Consider the following 20,750-nt stretch of genomic DNA (forward strand, 5'->3'; position numbering starts at 1 on the left):
CTCAAAGAATTTAACCCTTTTCTCTTTGAGTAAAATTGATTATTCTTGTACCAGTAAACGTTACTCTTTTGTATTGCTTATTTCTTTTGAATAAAATATCAAGTGAATTTCAGGCCTGAAAAGATGCCTCAAACGGAGTTTTATTCCTCTGTTTTCTCTTGCAAATTGTGCAAAATTTTGTGTATTAGGCACAAGCATTATTTATATCATCAGAGAGCTCAAACTCTCTACTTTATACAATGTGACTCTTTTAGATGGGTCAGCAGCCAGCTTTTTCCATTAAAGGTAAATGCTAGTTTTGGTAACGATATCAAAATGAGTTCGTACAGAATCCAATGAAATGACCACCAAAGTGTCTGTTTGTATAAATAAAACGCATGTGCCAAAGAATTCTGGAAGAAATTGTGTAATTGCTGAGATATCAGCAAATAAGCACAGGAATCGGGTAGGGCGTCGGGCCCGACGCCCTAAGCAATAATTATACATTGTCCCACGTGCGCTTATCTGTGTTGGGGATATTCGGCGTGAACATTTTTCAGCGTAGATTTCAAGATTTCACAAAGTTCAGTTAATGTAACAGTACCAGATCTAGATCCTCGATGATATACTGACAATTAAGCCTTGTTTTACAGACTTTCTCATGAAATCAGTGTTTACTGCAACTACTGGAATTTCTCTTTAAGATGCAAGACGAGATTTCTGAAATTTCTAAGTAGCATAAAATCTAGAGTCCTGATTGGCTGAATAAGGTTTTCACAACAACAGGCGCGGGTAATTTAAAGAGATTACCACATGGTGAGTGTGACCTTGCTGAGGCCCAGTGAGGGGAACATCGGAATTTGCGTGGGTGTGTGGTCTCTATATGACCAATCAGAGCGCAGTATTTTTTTGGCTTTTGAATTGCTAAATGTACTTGGCCTCTGCAAAGCTGGCTACTGCCCCATCTAAAATATCTCTTGTTAGAACAATTATATCATATTAAAGCTTAGATCTTCAGCTTTATCATAATTTAAAAATCATTTGGGCTCAAACAGAAATTAAGTGTAAAAACAGCTTTTGTTGCATGGAAATAAATTTAAAAATAGATTTTTAGAAATTGTTCCATTCACCATGCCTGCGCCTCAGCATTTTGTGCTACTGGCCTATATCAAATATTTCCAACGCTTTACATTCGCATCAATAAAAGTTTAATTAGATACTCATCGTGATCAAAGTTAAATAAAATGAAAACGAAATGGGTGTCGGCAATTAGCCATTTTATTGGGTAGATCGGATTGAACCACCGCCCCTCTCCATCCCCCTCCCCTCTCCCCCTCTCTCTTCCTCTTTCTTTCTCTCTCTTTCAAGTCTTAATTGTTGTTTTTATAGTCCCTTCCAGAAATCCAGAGGTGAAAGTGACACTTGACATGCTTGGCCTCTTTTTAGTCCGAAGAATTGTTCAAGCTCAGGCATCTTCCACGTCTTAGGCGAGGTTATCATTGGACGCCACTTGTCGTATTAGATCATAATTATATTTGTGGGTATTCCAGGGTCTTTTTTATAATTATTATTAATGTATTAATGTATAATTGAAATGATTACTATTTATACATTTTCACGTCCTTAATCGTGTATTTTTTTTATAACTGTCATAAACCAGTTGGGGGTATCGTAACAGATATGTAATACCTGTTATACTTATAACCGAAACGGAAAGGGCGCTATACCGGATAAAAATAATGAATAAGATACCATGGTCCTGATTTACGGAGCTATATACCAGAGTCTATCATAAGACTATATCGTCTCTTCGGGCAATTCATTTAAGGCAAATGTTAAAATCCATGTTATTAACAGAATATTTGAAGTAAATTTTCTGTGTCATTGTTTCAGTTTTTCATGAAATTACTCTTCCTTGGCCATAATCATCACCACCATCTCCATCATGACCATCATCATCTCCATATAGCTTTCATCCTTAACATTAATTGTCACCATCATCCTTATCATCTCCATATGAACTGATGTTTTTCTTATAAAAATACACACATTCTGCTGTATCAATGTATTCTGTGGCTTATGAGCCAAAAATGTTGAGGGGGCTTGATATGGCGTATCGCGTGAAATTATCAAGAAGCTGAAAATTTCGACATTTTAGTACAAAAATTCAAGTTTGTGATAGATTTTGTCATAATATTCGGAAAATAATATCATATTTAACCCTTATCCATTTCCTTTTCTCCTTTTTTCTTGGTCTTTATTTTTTTATTTATTTTTTTTGGGGGGTACTCTGCCCCCCCCTCTTTGTACGCCCATGAATGTATTAATCAATTCAATGAGTTTAAACCTGGGGTTGTCAAATTTTTTAAAGCAATCTGCTTATGATGACAATCCTTGCCGGCTAACTTAAAATTTTGTATAATTGTGTTGGTAGTGGATGATAATTTTTCAGTAAATTAGTTCTATATGATTCATGCCGAAAACAGGAAATGATTTTATACTTGTTGTGTTATGAAAAATGTTCCATAAGAATTATATGAATGCATGCAGAATCAAATCCAATCAAATATTGGATTTGATTGAACTAATTAAAGGCTTCTATATTTTTTCATTTATATAACATTTCTTCTGAAGGTTTTAAGCATCGGAGCATGGAGATGGTTTAAATCTGGTGGAAAGGAACACATTTAGAATGTTTGTCAAAACGGATTGATATGTATTTTCAGTTTGGTTCTTTTTGACCTGCTTTTTATCGATCATGTCCTCCGATAACTCAATAATTTGTTGTAACTTTAAAAGGTATGGCGAAGAATGAATCAGGATAGAGGATTCGCGATACACAAGGTACTTCGAAGTTGTCGAGTGGTGTCATTGTCTCGCCTGTATATAGCAGAGCGAGACTATTGGCTTTTCCGACAGCGGCGTCGCCAACATTGAAATCTTAACCAACATTAAGTTTTTGAAATATCATAACTTAAAAAGTTTATATATATATAAACCTTGTTCATGAAACTTAACCATAATGTGATCAATAATTATCACTGATCATCTTGCTTGAGTTTCATGTCACATGAGTAAGGTCAAAGGTCATTTAGGGTCGAAAGTATATACTATGAACTTTAAGAGCAATCAACTATCACTGATCATCTTGATTGACATTCAGGTCATATGACCGAGGTCAAATGTCATTTGTCATTCAGGGTCAACCCGTTTATACTTTGTTGGGGGACTCAATATCAAAATCTTAATCAAGCTTTTGAAATGTCATCATAATCAAAAGAAAGTTTATCGACCTAGTTCATGAAACTTTGACATAGGGGTAATGGTGCATCACTAATGATCATGCCTGAGGTTCAGGTCACATGATCAAGGTTAAAGGTTATTTAGGCTCAACAAACTTTGGCCATGTTGGGGGTAATCGTCATAACTTTAAAATTGTATAGATCTAGTTGATGAAACTTGAACATAAGAGGAATCAAGTATCCCTAACATCCTGTGCGCATTTCAGCTCACATGATCAAGGTCAAAGGTTAGGGTCAAAGAACTTCGGCAGTGTTGGGGGCATTTGGTGAATTTGCATCATAACTCAGAAAGTGTATGGATCTAAAATCTAGACATGACACATAAACATAAGGGTAACTACGAATGAATGTTTGCAAACGTCTTGATTCACACGATCAAGGTCAAAAGTCATTTTAGGTCAATGGCATAATACTTTATTATCATATGAATGTTTTCTTTTGTGAATTATTATTCAATAGTTGTTTTCAAATCCGCACAGTTACTATATCAAATCGCGTAATGCAGACGAGACTGCCAGAGGCGTTCCACTTGTTTTTTCCTTTATTTCGGTTGAATGTTTACTCAGATGCTTTCCTACAGCCAAACGCCTTTTCGTATAAAACATAATAACATATATAATGTTATACAGGGCCCGCTGGTAGAGCAGTTTCCTAACTGAAGTAGCTACCCTGGGTAAATAAAACTTTATTTTTTATTATTATTATCATTATTATATTTATAGGCTGAAAATAATATGACATGAACAGATGAATTTAATTTAAACAAACAAAACACTGAAAATGATTGATATTGGACAAGAAATAACAAAGTTATGGCATTTAACGCTCATTGATTCCGGTGAAACAGTTCTAGGCATGTCTTCATGAATATTCTATGAGCAAGCTGATGATGTCATATCCCCACTTGCACTTTTGAATTTTATTATATGACATTAGATTTATTCATTTTTTTCCTTCAAGAACGAAAAAAAAAGAACAGCTGATTTGGTACATTATTTAGTCACAGCCCCCCCCCCCGGCCCATCAGATGGGCCGGGAAGAGGGGGGGGGGGGCGGGCTGTGACTGTATAGACTCGATGTAATATGTCTATGTTAGGGGTTTATTATTTACAAGTTAAATGCAAACAAATTTCTTTTATATCCATAAAGATCCATGTTACCTTTGTAGATTAATTTGTCATGTTTTTTCTGACTGAAATAAATAAACTAAAGTGAACTTGACTGAACTGACTGTGGCGTTTTATTGATAAAAATGGTACTACTATGTGGTCGAATGAAAAGGTATGGGTGCGTCCCGGGGTGCGTTGACAAATTTAGGTAGGCCTACCCTTCCAAGCCAAGTTGGCCTAACTAAACCGACTTCATAAATTTAAGTCCTTACTTTTAACCTTGGACCTACTCCCGGGGGGGGGGCCACTTCCATTCACGAGTGGATACCATGCGCGACCATGGGGTCTCGAAAAGTACCCTAAACACGTAATTTCCATATTCTGAAAATGCACCCCTTAACACGTATTGGCGTGTGAACTATTGGGAACAAAACGATACTCTTGGCAAATATTTCTGAAATAAACCCCTAAACAAGTACAGGAATGTTTTATTGTTACGGGTCCTTCAGTCGTCGGCTTTACCTTATTTGGTTTACGACCCCACCTTCTACACCTCGCGCAAATCAGACTCTAAACACGAAGTGTTGGGGCAAAAAGGACATCCTTTATAAAACATTTTAATTTTGTTTTATCATCCCCGCAAATTCGACCCTAAACACGTAATTTTCCTAGCGAAATAGATACCCTTTTTTCATTATTTTTGTGTTTTTGACACCCTTATCACGTTACGTACGTAACGTGCCCTATCATGAAAAAGACATCCTTTTTACGTGTTTTTTTGGTCGCGCATGGTATCCTCTCGTCGATGTTAGTGGCCCTACCCCTCCGGGGACCTACTAGAGTTCTCTTGTAAGTCCATGTTTTAACCAACGAACGTAGAGGGCAGCAACACACAAGCGTGTTGCTCTAAGGAAGGTCAACTCGATACGCGCATGCAACTGAGCTGCGCGCATATTTTATTGTTCATGACAACGAAATCAAATGCCGATCAAATACAACAACAAATTAGTAGTGATCAAGAAACGAATATGAAAGAATATGACTACAACGATATCAAAGATAACATTAAAAAATATGTTGAGGGATATACATAAATATGAAAACATACTTTGATATTTAAAACTTTACAAATGCAAGTTTCAGGAAACTAAAATCATTACCAAATCGGTGATTGTTGTTATCAGCGATTTCACCAGACGGCTGAATTAGGTGATTTGCGCCGAGACGATTTTGTGACCACTCGCAAAGCATTTCGGGATTGAATATGTCCCCCTTATTTTCTCTGGGCTCTTCGCTGAACCCATCATCATTCTATGCATAAGCTACATTATGCTCCGTCGTCTGCTTAGATTTCAACCCCCTAGTCTAGCACTGGTACTTGTTCTGCTAGGCGTCGATCAGCATTTATCTGCAGTCCATATAGGCCGTGACTCATTTATTTATTTATTAGAGCAGCCGGGCAGCAATGCCAATGGGTATTAAAAAAATAATTCACGTATCTATCAGTAGTATGTTATCATTTCTTTTCACCATTTTCCCCAAAACTTATAAATTTAGAAATACATTCCAATCAGTAATAAGTGAAGTCTACATCTAACCTAGATCTTGATCATGTTGATCGATAAACCAAAAGCTTCAGTCTCTGTATTTTGGTTGCTCTGCTGAACTGCGCTGGCTCACTCACCGATGGAGATTATAGTAAAATGTCAGAAATTGTTGAATAAATCCCCAGAAACGACGGTTATTCCTGTCTAGTTGATCGATAGACCCAAGTCTAAAGATCTAACTTTATTTGTCTAACTAGACAAATGCTCTGACCAATCTCGATCTGTTTGTTGAAGACGTTGTTCCACACTGGATATCTAAGTAGATCTAGAATATATATAGATCTAGCACGACTTGTTGGTATGAGATAGTCTATGCAACAATAAAAAATACTAAAATAATAATAAACTCAAAACAGATGAATTCCACATTGTCTTTTTAGTATAGGACGCCTAAATCTAGACCATTGAGGGTTGGTCCATGCAAGCTAAGTTTGGTTCAATTAAGGCCAGCCTGCATGGGCTAGCCGCGAGGAGGTTATGATTTTTTTAGTCCGTTAAATGCCTACAGGGTAAAGTCTAGATCTAGAACTAGAAGATTTAATGGTTGACAAGTTACCGTTAGGCCTTACCGTTAGGCATGAAATCTTTAAAATTCAGTTAGAAAATGCATAAAAATTAAATCACGACGAGCTCAGTCACTTTGCTCTTTCACTTTCGAAATTTCTCCAAAAAGTATGTGTTCTGCCAGTCAAGCCCAGGCCATGCAGGCCCAGGAAAATTTACCAATTCTTGCAATATGGCAAACAAATTATGTAAAAGTCTTTGATTGCACAGAATCAATGGTCAAATTAAGATATGGATGCTGTCAATCAAATCTCCTTTCTGCCCAAAATCATAAATTAAGATGGTGTAAAATCTATCTAGCTCCCATTTCTTCTAGTCTAGGCCTAGATCTAAGTATAACTAAGGTCTAACGCAAAACGATGATGGCACACTGCAAACGATGTAACATTGCAATCAATTTCCCAGAATTGGCTGATTTTTCTTAGAAATTATTGAAGAAAACCAGGGAAAATGTGAATAGGTGGCCGTTTATTCAAGCTTTAATTTGGCTTTGGAAGTTTGGTTGCTCAATGATTATCGACCTTCGACGCGACGCCAGCGCCTGGCTGTGCAGCTCAGCTGCAGCGCAGCGCGCAGCCAATGCAATGCATCCGATGCATGAGTTTTTTTTCACCGTCCATAGTCTCGGACTCGAAGTTGAAATTTAGACCCGGATTTCGGGGATTCGGCGCCTTGTATGAAGATTTATAGACTTAAAAGTAAAATGCAATTTAAAATTTAAAATCTGACCTTGAACAATCATCGTTGATAAACATCAGCCCTGAAGCAATTGCACTTCAAATCAGACCAGGCAAATTAGACGTCATTGTGTATGTTGCTAGAAGATCTAAGACGAGTCGACTGAAGCCCCAGCGCATCATCAACGTTACTAGTAGCTACGCGACCGGCCCAGACTCGGCGCACCCGTACCCAGGCCAGAAAATTGACCTCGATTATTACGGTAGTTGTCTATGCATTTATTAGTGGTGCAGCGAAATTCAGCAGAGGAAAATAAGAGATAAGAGGTATCCTCGTTATAGACTTAATATTCCAAAATGAGAAAAAATGTCAATATCATGATTATTTAAGCTAAATAATTTCTTTAAAAATAAAAGTAATATTTTTAATATTTTTACCTAGAATAACCGACCTAATGATTGTTCATTAAAAATATTTAAAATTAACAAATGAAAAAAAAATCAACTCGACAAATTTCCGAAAAGTCCCCCTTATTTTTTAGAGTGGTCACAAAATTCGAGCGGAGTTGACCTTCCTTAGAGCAACACGCTTGTGTGTTGCTGCCCTCTACGTTCGTTGGTTTTAACCTCTGGTAAATCGTGATTCTCCTGGGATTCGAAATGTCGCCATCACTACCCTCGCGGAATTAAGAGAAAGTTGTTCAATTTTCTATGAACTCGGAAAAATACTCGCGATCTGCGCATGACAGGAAGCGCACTAGCGAAAATCGGGCGACAAAATTCTGTCTGCCTGTCATCAGCAAAATTGGAAATATCGTGGATTTTCTATGATTTTTCTTCGTAAATCTGGAGCTCTGAACAGATTGAGGACATCATGTCGTCAGCACCAAGTGCAGAGATTTCGAGGAAAAATCCCTTGGAGGACTTTGAGTTGCTGCAAAGAATAGGTAGCGGAACGTACGGCGATGTTTACAAGGTGAGAAACCGTGAATTATAATATGGAGCTGTGTGTAGTACGGTACGGTACGGTATGTGAGGTGGAGGATGTGGGATGGGGCACACATGAGGCCAATACCATTGACGGTGCAGGCAATTCTTGTGCACACAAAGCCAACGGGGACGTCACTATTCCGTGACAGTATTTTGATTGCATGTAATTAACACCTGTTTGTATTTGTTTTTACATGGTCAGCTCCCCTGCCCCACTTTTTAAACAGTTCTATGTCCCCTGAATATGCCTGGCCGGGATAGTGAATTTCTGAAAATCTTTTGCTAAGCCGAACCTAAAATTGGAGTAAGTTAAAAAATGAGGTCTGACATTTATTATAAACAATGATAATAATAATAATAATAATAATAATAGTAATAATAGTAATAATAATATTAATGATATTAATAATATTAACATAGTCAATAATTAACATTATCAACAATAATATTGACAATAATGTTATTGTCTTTGTTATTGACAAGAACATTGTTATGATCGTGGTACCAAGTCTGCGCAAGTTTGAGTTAAGATTTAACATAAATTTCTTTTTATTTCACATAGTCTTTCAGATAATAATGTTCCCTATACTATTTTGAGTACATGGAACAAATATCTTATACAAATTTGAAAGTTATATAGGATTTTTTGGGAAAAAACCTTAGGCAGTCATTTTCAGATTGAAAAAAAAACTTATACCCAGTTGTGTGTCCGGACAATAAATTTTATAAAGTCATTTGGAAAAATTTACAAGCAAAGTTACATCAATTTTTAGTTCAAAATATTAAGAAATATTATATAGAACAAAATAGAAGATGATTAGGATCTACATCCTTTGAATTCATATTTTTAGTGTAATCCAAAGGCAAAAAAAGAAGGCTTCAAAAATACAAAGTGTCCGGACATCCGACCCCCCCATCCTACCCCATGTCTGCGCACACATTCACTTTGCACATGATTTGGGGTTTTGATGAAAAAGGCTGCATTTTGAGGTCGTCATATGAAATGCCCAAATTTCAATATTTTTCCACCATTTTGAGTTGGATTTTTGAAATGAATATCTGTCTATGTATTGCATTTGTAAAGTCTTTGTTCGTTGCGGATATTCTTTTACTAGAATCGAGCAGATATGCGTGTGCGCAGACAAGGGGGACTGCGCAGACTTGGGGGGAACTTGCCATACTTGTATAATGGAGGGTCGTTTTTCCGGACACTTTATATTTTTGAAGCCTTCTTATTTGTCTTTGGATTACACTAAAAATATGAATTCAATAGTTGTAATCATCTTCTATTTTGTTCTCTATAATATTTCCTAACATTTCGTACTAGAAATTGATGAAACTTCGCTTGTAAATTTTTCCATATGACTTTCTAAAATTGATCGTTCTGACACACAACCTGTCCGGACACATAACAACTGGGTATACTACTAGTTCTAGTCATTGAGGTTACCCTCCAATAGGCGAAATGAAAGGAAAGTTAGACCTAAACGTCTGGCACTTTTTGAATTGCTATTTGTATGTTCCCAATAGAAATGCATGCAAAACAATCTAGAAATAGCCTTGAGGACTCCGTGATGATATTAAAAAATATTTTTACATTTACTTTTCATCGTGGAGCTTTGAAACCCTCCCCATACTTGCCTATGTGGAACATATAAACACGGATGGATTTCCCTTGTAAATCCACAATTAAAGGTATAAATCACCTAAATTTGTTGGATTTTATTTATCTATACACCTTCATACGCCTAATGCGTATGAAAGTACAAAAAGTGTTAGTATGAATATGAATAATGAATGGTTTTTACCACAACGATCTCGTTTAGAGCCCTCGATCCATTCGTAAACATCACAAATACAATAGGCTTGACCCATGAACCGCTTTGTTATGTAGCTTCGATAAGTGATGTTACAGAATGCTGTTTGAAGAACAATTTATAAATAGTTTTTAACAACTAATAAAATTTGAACCTTGATTATAAATAATTATTATTCATAGTAATTATTTTTAATCAAGTTTCAAAATTTATTGATAAGGTTGAAAAAGTACATGTACAGTTAGTAATTCAAAAAAATAGTTTGAATTTCACTTTTATTTCTCAAACAAAATCAAAGCCAAAATTATTTCATATTTATATAATTTTATCAATATTTATTCACTCATAGTAATAATACAATGTATTTTCCATGAAATAATTTGATTTTATTGTCATCTGATTGACTCTATACACTGGTACATTGACAGCTAATTGCATACTAATTGATATTCATATGTCACACGACCAGAGGTTTGAGAAACTTATAAGATTATGTTCACAAAATTCAACATTTTTGCATAAAAACCAACTCTTTAAAAAATGAATTAAACAAAACACAACTTCCAAAGATTTCTTTTCCAGATAAAACTATGATGTGATGAATTTTAAGATCTAAAGGTAAAAACGGAAATTGAAGCCACTTTCTTCGGCCACTTTTTTTTTAAGGTACAGATTTTTACCCATGTTCATTCAATATTTTGATTTTCTTTCATGTTTCCTTTTGGAAACAAGGGATATAAGATTAAAGTAACTTGATAATGTACAGATGTACACTGTAGTGTAGGTCTATATCTGAAAAATTTTTGGATTTCAATGAAACTCTACAGTACATGTACACAGTACAAATACCAGTACTAGTTTCCAGCTTGCTGATCTATATATTAGAAGACATGCTGCATGCAGTACATATATGAGCCCATACTTCAGACAAGACAGGAACAAAGTGGCAGGGACCTTGGAAGGATAGCACACATGGCTCTGCATGGGAGTGGGAGATTATATGGAGACAGAAAGAGGAAACTTTTGATTTCCCTCTTTGTTGGTTCAGCCCAATTTTGATTTGATTCGTAGTCACCTGTCAAAAGTGTTCACTTTTATCATTTACTAGGGCCCCCATGTATTAAAGTTGCTTTCTTATTAAAATAATGCATGTTTATCAGTTAGAATACATGTATAAGTCTCCTTTTTAATGAGAAATGTGAATTTATGTTTGTAATTAATGAAGTGAGAACTGATTCTCTGTAGTGCAGTAATGATGTTGATTTACCGGAACATGTACATGTATTTATGTACTATAAGTATGGGTATGTATCAATTTTAAATTCCATATCTGCAGATCAGAAGTCACAGCTCATTACATTTTAAAGCCTGTGTATAGCTTTGGTAAAGGGTCAATAATGTGATTGATAATCGAATATCATCTAATATGACAGTCTTACTGAAGCGTAGAGACCGTTAGATATTTTTCCAACTGCACTTCTCTGAGAAAATTTCAAATATTCAAATCTTGGATATATAGCGCCCTCTCTCAGCGATGCTTGTTTTAAATTAAAAAATGGGTATTCAAGCATTTATCTTATAAATTTAGTGATTAGATATCCAAAAGTTACAGACAAAGAACATATCTTGAAAGTTTCAGCCCAATCCATGATTTGGAATAGGATTTAATTGAAAGACAAAAACACACAGATATTTTAATTTGATCGGGTGACCCGATCAAGTTAAATTTCCATGTAAAATCACAAAATTTATCCTGTAAAACACATTTTCATTTCATATCCTCCACATCATAACTGTTATAGGGCATATCCATTCATATTAGCTAGCAATGAATTGGAATAGTGATAGGTGCATTTTGGTGGATTTACCAAAACTATACACAAGCTTTAATTTGTTTATGCATGATGACTTCAAAATGTAAGACAGATTTTCAATTTGATGCGTAAGTACTGTCAACGTTAAAATTTTTTAGTACCGGGCTAGGCCTGCATGTCAGTCAGAGCTCAGAGGTCAGAGGTCAAAATGTATTCAAATTTGATTCTACATCATTAATTTAATTTAGTTTGATGTAATTTGATTCAATTCAAAAAGTGTTGGGACGGTTTCTGATTATTTAGATAGCACTGATATGCAGGTAAAGTTTGATTGAATTAAATTCTTTAACTCTCTATTTTGCTAAGGCTCAGAGTCTGCAGGTCAAAAGTCATGTATGATTCCATGATGGTAACATGAGTGTTATTTTGAATATGTGTTGGTAGATGATACTAGATACAGGTCAAGTTCAAATTTAGAGTCTGCAGGTCAAAGGTCACAGCTTGTCATATATTTTTAATACATCTGGATTGAGCAAAGTGGGGGAATTCATGTCCAGTGGAGTATACTCATGTTTTTTTTTTTTTTAGATATTATTCATGATTTGGGCTTATATCTAATACAACTTTCATTAAGAAAATAGAAAGAGAATTGATTGTAATTCTGACATTTTTAAAATACTATTTCTAGGCTCGGATGACTCAAACTGGAACTCTGTCTGCCATCAAGGTTATCAAGATAGAGCCAGGTAAGTAGCCTACCCACTACTACACACACTCTTAACATTAACATTGCTCTCCTATAGTACCTTGTATATCACAGTAGTTTATGACAGAACATTCAAATACAAAAGGAAGTCTTGAACTCTACAAATGGGACCAAGGAAACACAGCAACCAGTGGGGTTGTTTCATATGTTTTCTTGTGTACAAGAAAATCTATGCAGACTGGGTGCTGGTGCACTTGGTACTTTAGGCACTTTATGTACTCCTTTCCTATGTAATGTACATGTAGACCTGTGTAAATGAAGATTATTACCAGCCAAAATCGACCATGTGCCTCTTTCATACGTATACCAAGATTTTTGCTGGCCAAAAGTCATAACCCTTTCCCACCAGAGTTTAATGCTAGTAGGTTGGCACTGGGTGGACCTCAGCCACCTTTTGTCTGGCCCACATTTTTTGTTGGTGAAAGTCCCTAGATGGCAAATGGGCATTTATGGTCAATTTTTTTCCTGGGGGGGGGGGGAGCATTTACAGGCCTCCATGACAGCTTAGTACAGTCCATATAACAAAGGGAAAAATAGCCCATTATCAATATTGAATTTGAAACCTCTCGGATCAGATACAGTTGTCCAAGTGTATGTTTTTTCAGCCATGGAGAAATTTTTTGAGTTTTTTGCAAATTGTTTTCCTTATGATTATCAAATTCAAACTGTGCTTGTTAATAAGGCATATGCCATTGATAATGATCTGTTCTGATTTTGGGGTCACATGGTCAAAGGTCAAAGAGTTTGTGCTTTATAGCACAACAACCTATAGGTTAAAGTGATTTTGAATTAATCTTACAAAAGTTTTTGATAATTTACCGTAATTGTACTTAATACAGTGCTTCCCACAAAAAAGGAGACCCCTTTATGAGATAGATTTTACCATAAATCGCCGAATAAGCACGGTCGTCATATATCGAGCTAATAATGTCAAATTTTTTTATGCAACCTGGTTTTGACACTAAAATTTCAAACTCATCTTGCTCAATAATGCATGAAGTGTTTGTCTCATATTAGGTATCAAAATAAAGAGGAATAAAAATACATGTATGATTATGTAAATGAAATATCACAATTAATTTGCCTGTGAAGAAAAAAGACCTGGGAATCCCGGTCTCCATTTTTGTGGGACACACTGTATTTTAGATCTTGCACTTGCAGTACAAGTAGGTATAAATTTTAATCTGCTTGTAGAGTGTATACATAAGCCTGCATGACTATTTTTTATTGTAAAGTGATGAATCTATCTACATGTGTATAATATTGTTTAGTAGTAATGATCATTGATCATTTACAGGAACTTTCTCTTCTGAAGATGTACATACTGGTAATTAGGGCCTACCATGCTACCATGAAAAAAAGGAGATTTTATGAAATCAGTATTTCTTAGTCTTGTGAGAAATTATTGAATTAAATTCCCAAATCAAATCTTAAATGTATAAACTGCCTTTAACAGCAAATCTACAGGAATTGATGGTGGATTTGTATCACTGCTATCAAATAAGGCTGTTATTCCAAATTTCCTGTTGTTAATTCAGACTGAACATTTAGTCTTGGATACAAATTTAGAATGCCTCGAGGCATCCTTGTGAAAGTAATATTGCTAATTTCCAACAGGAACTACAATGAAATTATGATCTCTATAAAACTACTGCAGTCACTGACAGCCCGTTGATATCAAATGGTGCAGTGAAAGCTCTGCTCCATTTTCAATGTATTGGCTTCTTCGTTTCGTTTTAAGTTGTGGTTGGGAGGTCTATTTTTATAGGACTCATTCCAGATATGAACAGGAAAAAACACTTCCATTAGAAAATTGTATCCAGACTCAATTGAAACTATGCTCGTTTCATTAGCCCATATGACCTTTCTACTTTCATGTAGGTCATTGCTACATCCAAGGCAAGTTTGTCCCAAATGTCCAGTTCTCCAGTAAATGTAGATCAAGAGCATAGCATGTGAAATGGGTCAGATGAACTGAAAAATGGCACATGCTCAAAATGAATACAATTAGTGTCTCTTCAACAGTACAATTGGTCAGTTTTTTGTCTCACCTGCATCGCAGAGTGAGACTATAGGTGCCGCTTTTCCGACGGCGGCGGCGGCGGCGTCAACATCAAATCTTAACCTAAGGTTAAGTTTTTGAAATGACATCATAACTTAGAAAGTATATGGACCTAGTTCATGAAACTTGGCCATAAGGTTGATCGAGTATTACTGAAAATCCTATCAGAGTTTCATGCCACATGACCAAGGTCAAAGGTCATTTAGGGTCAATGAATTCAGACCACGTTGGGGGAATCAACATCAAAATCTTAACCTGAGGTTAAGTTTTTGAAATGTCACCATAACTTAGAAAATATATGGACCTAGTTCATTAAACTTGGACATAAGAGTAACCAAGTATCACTGAATATCCTGTGCAGGTTTCAGGTCACATGATCAAGGTCAAAGGTCATGTGAGGTCAATGAATTTTGGCCACATTGGGGTTATTTGTTGAATTACCATCCTATCTCTGTAAGTGTATTGGTCTACATGTACATGTAGTTCATAAAACGTGGACATAAGAGTGACCAAGTATCACTGAACATCTTGTGCGAGTTATAGTAGTTTTCAAAGTAAGCACTGCTGCTATGTTGAATCGCGTGAAGCAGGTGAGACGGCCAGAGGCATTCCACTTGTTTAAAGGGGAATGAAACCTTTGGAACAAATAGGCTTGTGTAGAAACAGACAAATCAAAGAATAAGAATAAAGAAAGTTTGAGAAAAATCACACAAATAATGAGAAAGTTATGAGCATTTTAATATTGCAATCACTAATACTATGGAGATCCTCCCATTGGCAATGCGACAAGGATGTGTGATGTCACTGATGAACAACTTTCCCTTTGGTGGACTATAAAATACCCTCAAAATGTTTCTTTTTGCTTTTTCTTATGATGATACAAACTCTCTATCCATGATGCATTCTTAAAAAATATGTATTACATGCCCTCATGTAGAAAGAACACAATGATCTATGGATAGATGTGATAAAAGAGGCAATTCAAGTGAAATATATACTAAAGTAATGGGGAGAGTTGTTCACAAGTGACATCACACATCTTTGTCGCATTGCCAATTTGCTATCTCCATAGCATTAGTGATCGCAATATTCAAATGCTCATAACTTTCTTGTTATTTGTCCGATTTTTCTCAAACTTTTGTTGATCTGTTTCTTTGATTTTTCTGTTTTCACAAAAGCTATCTTGTTCCAATGGTTTCATTCTCCTTTAAAGATTTGCTGTACATATATTTCAGAAGATTTTATTCAATGTGTCAATAATTTTCAAGTTGTAAATTATTCATATGCATATATATGGATGATTCCATGGTCAGTCACATTACACTTAATGTCTTTTTTAATACTTGATGCTGTCAGTTTTACAAGGGTGAGTCTTTCCATCAATTTACCTTGACAACCGAGGCTTTAAAACAATATACAGAAAGGTAAAATTCTGTATTCTATAGACACCATGACTTCCCGAAAATTGGTTGGTCGCATTACACAAAAAGGACATGGAAAAAAAGTGACTGAATACTTTTTAATAGTTCTTTCAAATCAACACACAATACCAATTTTTTACTCACTTTTTCACTAGTGAACATTTTCCCATTGATAAGTGGGGAAAGGCAGTGAAAGGTTGTGAATAAGTTGGTGAAAGGGAAGTATGGAACGCAGTGGTAAAAACTTCCCCATTGAACTTTTAAGTGGGTAACCTGCAGTGCACTGACTGTTAAAAGAAAATCAGAAACTTGTGCCCATGCCCTGCTGTACTCCTGTAAGAGCTCAAAACTGCACTTTTACTAGGGAAGCAAAAGATGCACTGATTTTTGTCTCGCCTGCGTAGCGGAGCGAGACATAGGTATCACTATTTCCGGCGGCGTCGTCGTCGTCAACAATTGCGTTGTACACCCAATAACTTTCTATAGCTTTGAGGTGGGATCACCAAATTCATACCAGAGGTCCATCTAAAGGCACAGGTCAAGTTCGAATATGAGTCGAATTTGAATAAGGTCAAAGGTCAAAGGTCAATGAACTTTCCATGACTGGCACAATTGTGTTGTACACCCAATAACTTTATCTTCGAGGTAGGATCGCCAAATTAATAACAAGAGGTCCATCTCTTGAAGGTGCAGGTCAAGTTCGAATGTGAGCCGAATTTGAATAAGGTCAAAGGTCAATGAACTTTCCATGACTGGCACTGTGCTGTGTTGTACACACAATAACTTTTTAAATCTTTGAGGTAGGATTGCCAAATTCATACAAGAGGTCCATCTCTTGAAGGTGCAGGTCAAGTTCGAATGTGAGTTAACTGGTACTGTATGTTTGGATGCTTTTTGCATCTGTTTGTTCCACTAATGGCATGACCTTATCTGTTTGTTCCACTAATGACATGACCTACATGTATAGTTTTGACATGCATTCTCTCCATGACTGCAATCATGGCTGCAATATGCAGGCGAGACAACGCTTGGCGTTTGCCTTGTTTTTGGTGGTGAAGACCGAAATAAAGAATGCATGCTTGTAAAATTAATCAGTGAATTTTACAAAATCTACATGTACACGGTAGATCTACAAACAGTAACAATCAACTTTTGTTCTAAAAACTCTCATTATGCTTGCAGCTTCAGCTACACATACTTGAGTTTTAGCTTTAAAGGACAAGTCCACCCCAACAAAAAGTCGATTTGAATAAAAAGAGAAAAATCCAACAAGCATAACACTGAAAATTTCATTAAAAATTGGATGTAAAATAAGAAAGTTATTACATTTAAAAGTTTCGCGTAATTTCACAAAACAGTTACATGTATATGCACATCCTGTTCGGTATGCAAATGAGGAGACTGATGACATCATCCAATCACTATTTCTTTTGTATTTTATTATATGAAATATGAAAATATTTTAATTTTCTCCTCATTTCCAAGTGAAACAATGATTAATTACCATTGTTTAATACTATAAGGTTCACTCAATTTGGTCCTTATTTTCAAATATGTAAAAAACTTTAACCTCAACTGGTTATCTTTTCTCGTGCTACATGCAAGCCTGGCTACATGCATGTACACATTTAAATGAGACAGCAAAAATTTCCCCATTGTTTTTTTTGGGCTGGGACTTCCTCCAAGCAAGATCAAATTTTGACATACATTGCCTTCAGATGCTTCTTTTCAGTATCTTGATGCAATTTAGATCTAAGATCAGATCTGATTTGGCACCAGAGAACATGTTTCAGTCGTGCTTAGAATCGAGCATTAAGTTATGCGTAGGCATAGTCTTTTATACTAATGTACAGACAGCTTTACATGTAGGCCTACATGTACAAGTACATGTATGCAACACCTCCCTGGTATAGCTAATGTACATGTACTGTACATATTAATATGACCATTCATAATACAGTAACCTGTTCAAAAGCAAACCAAAGGTAATGAAATGATCATGAGGCAGTCATACATGTACATGTATATACCGTAATAAAGTCGCAGGCTTGTTTCTTTCTCTTCTCCTGCACGCACGAGCATTCCTTGGATGTTTGCGGAGATTTACAGCAGTCAGCCATGGGAATAAGAACATGTAGAGAGAGAAAGAGAGGGATGGGGAAGAAGGAAATAAGTATGCCAGGGCAACATACAGTTACTGAAAAGACAGCAGGCTGAGCTTGTCTCCCGTGCCCAAATCCATTTCATTACATTGCCAATGCAATGTTACACCACCTATTTATGTGTCTGTGTGCAATACAGTGATGGTCCTTTATCATGTACATTGTAGGCCTAATGGAGCAGTCGTTCCTTGGCTGCTTGGCGTTGATGCCTGCGTGCAGGAGTGGATGCATTGAGGGATGGTGGGGTGAAAGTACACATGAAAAGCATTTTGGCAAATTAGATTGTTCACGGGGAAGGACAGGGAGGTATTTGTGGAATGAAAACTGACGTAGCTATATTGGCAGAGATAATATTTTGAAATGAAAAGATTGAGTTATGGTATATGACACCGTTATCATTGCAGACATTGTTTACAAAAGTGTGTTATGTCTAAAGTAAACAGAGAATTGTGTTTACAGATTTGTTTTGTAGCATACATACCAAGTTTTTGAAATATACATGCATATTTTGATCAATGAAGTGCAAGTTTTGAACAGTGATTTGTTTTAAAGGAATACTATAAATACACAAGTGGAATTTAATGGTAGCTGTTCAAAATAAAATCTATCAAAGCAGTATAATATTGACATTAATGGACATGTACGTACATAAGCTTTGTATTTGTTTGTTTAAAACTTAAGACTTTGGTAGTAATACATTACAGCTTGACTGAATAAGTTTGATCAAAATCATATTTACTAATATTGAATGAAAATCATGCCATTGATTATAGAAAATAATGTCATTGATTTACGACATAATTTACCAAAATAAATATAGTTAATGATATGTATCATATGGAAACGGAATACAGATAGGCCCTATTGCAAAATTAAGTCCATTTAATTGCATTTATTTATTTTTTTAACACTGTACATGCAGGAAAGTGGAGTACATGTACATGTACTTCCCTGGTACATGTATGTTGAACAGTGGATTTCAACTGAACATTACCACTACCCTATTGCGAAATGAAGTCCATTTCGTCACGCTTTTTACACTGAGTGTATGTGTATGTTGAAGAGCAAATTTCAATTCACCAATACCACTACCAGTCAGAGCTCTCCTTATTTATAAAGCGCTTGAGAATTGTCAGAAATTCTAAATGTTAAAATGTTAAATTGGTGATTTTGTTCGGGGTGCGGGCGTGTCTCTCAGAAATTTTCTGTATCCTTTTGAAAGAGAATATACATATGGCTCATTTTATCTGCTTTGTCTCCTTCAGGTGATGATTTTACGATCATCCAACAAGAGATCTTGATGATGAAGGACTGTCGGCATCCAAATATTGTGGGATATTTTGGGAGTTATCTTAGAAGAGAGAAGCTATGGATTGCCATGGAATACTGTGGAGGTGGATCTCTACAAGATATCTATCACAGTGAGTATATTATAGGGTATTTATGATTGCGCATACAGGAGCTCCTACATTAATCCGGCTACTGTAAAGCCAAGCTAGGCAGAAAGGCTGCCGATCCTGATGCTCACAACTTCTCGAGGATTTCCTTCCTTCTGGTTCCCATTTAACTCACCTGGGTCATGTGCAGCATGATGTGGGTGAATATCTTGCTGAAGTAAATTAATACTGTGACTGGGATACATACTCACGGTTCCATGACATAAGCTCCAGCGACAATTACACACTCATCGAATGATCAGCTTCAACCCTGGATTTAACACTATACCGTACCCTAGACCTAATATAGAAACCGATTGCAACCCTAACCCTAACCCTACATCTTATACAAAATTAAGCCTGGACCAGAAGTCGCAGGAGCAAATGCTGTGTTACCAAACCCACAACCCTCTAATTGCAAGGCAAGATTCAGAACCACAGGTAAGAGTCAGTGCTGCCCAACACCCTCTTATCACAATTCCCATCTCTCTAAGATCAGGAGAGTGTTACATAAATAATCATGTTTGTGATTTTCACCAACAAATTTGCTCTGAGCCAATCAGATGCAGGGATTTTTAGTTGCCACTATCATCTGTCTTTGAAAATCATCAACAAAACTCGTCATGAAAGATGGTCCCCTTCCCCCTCACACATTAGGCGGTGCTATCCCGGAGGGGCCACTTCCATTCACATGTGGATACCATGCGCGACCATGGGGTCTCGAAAAGCACCCTAAACACGTGATTTCCATATTCTGAAAATGCACCCCTTAACAAGTATTGGCGTGTGAAACCCTACCCTTAACAAGTATTGGAAACAAAACGATACTTTTGGCAAATATTCCCTGAAATGAACCCCTAAACAAGTACAGGAATGTTTTATTGTTACGGGTCCTTTGGTTGTCGGCTTTAAGTTATTTGGTTTAGTACGACCCCACCTTCTACAGTCTACACCTCGCGCAAATCGGACTCTAAACACGAAGTGTTGGGCCAAAAAGGACATCTTTTATAAAACATTTTAATTTTGTTTTATCATCCCCGCAAA

At 36.2% G+C, this 20,750-nt stretch overlaps 1 protein-coding gene across 8 annotated transcripts in view; it reads left to right on the top strand.

Moving 5' to 3' along the window:
• Window positions 1–7,982: 7,982 nt before the first annotated feature.
• LOC121418429 (mitogen-activated protein kinase kinase kinase kinase 5-like) overlaps window positions 7,983–20,750 on the top strand; it is a 93,551-nt gene continuing 80,783 nt past the window's right edge. For all 8 annotated transcript variants that reach the window (XM_041612283.1, XM_041612284.1, XM_041612285.1 and 5 more), the window contains exons 1-3: window positions 7,983–8,214; window positions 12,548–12,605; window positions 19,536–19,691. In XM_041612283.1, the coding sequence (XP_041468217.1) occupies window positions 8,113–8,214; window positions 12,548–12,605; window positions 19,536–19,691 (316 nt within the window). In that variant the 5' untranslated portion in view covers window positions 7,983–8,112. The remainder of the gene's footprint in view (window positions 8,215–12,547; window positions 12,606–19,535; window positions 19,692–20,750) is intronic.

The sequence above is a fragment of the Lytechinus variegatus genome, chromosome 7 (genome assembly GCF_018143015.1).
Source record: "Lytechinus variegatus isolate NC3 chromosome 7, Lvar_3.0, whole genome shotgun sequence".
Classification (NCBI taxonomy): Eukaryota; Metazoa; Echinodermata; class Echinoidea; order Temnopleuroida; family Toxopneustidae; genus Lytechinus; species Lytechinus variegatus.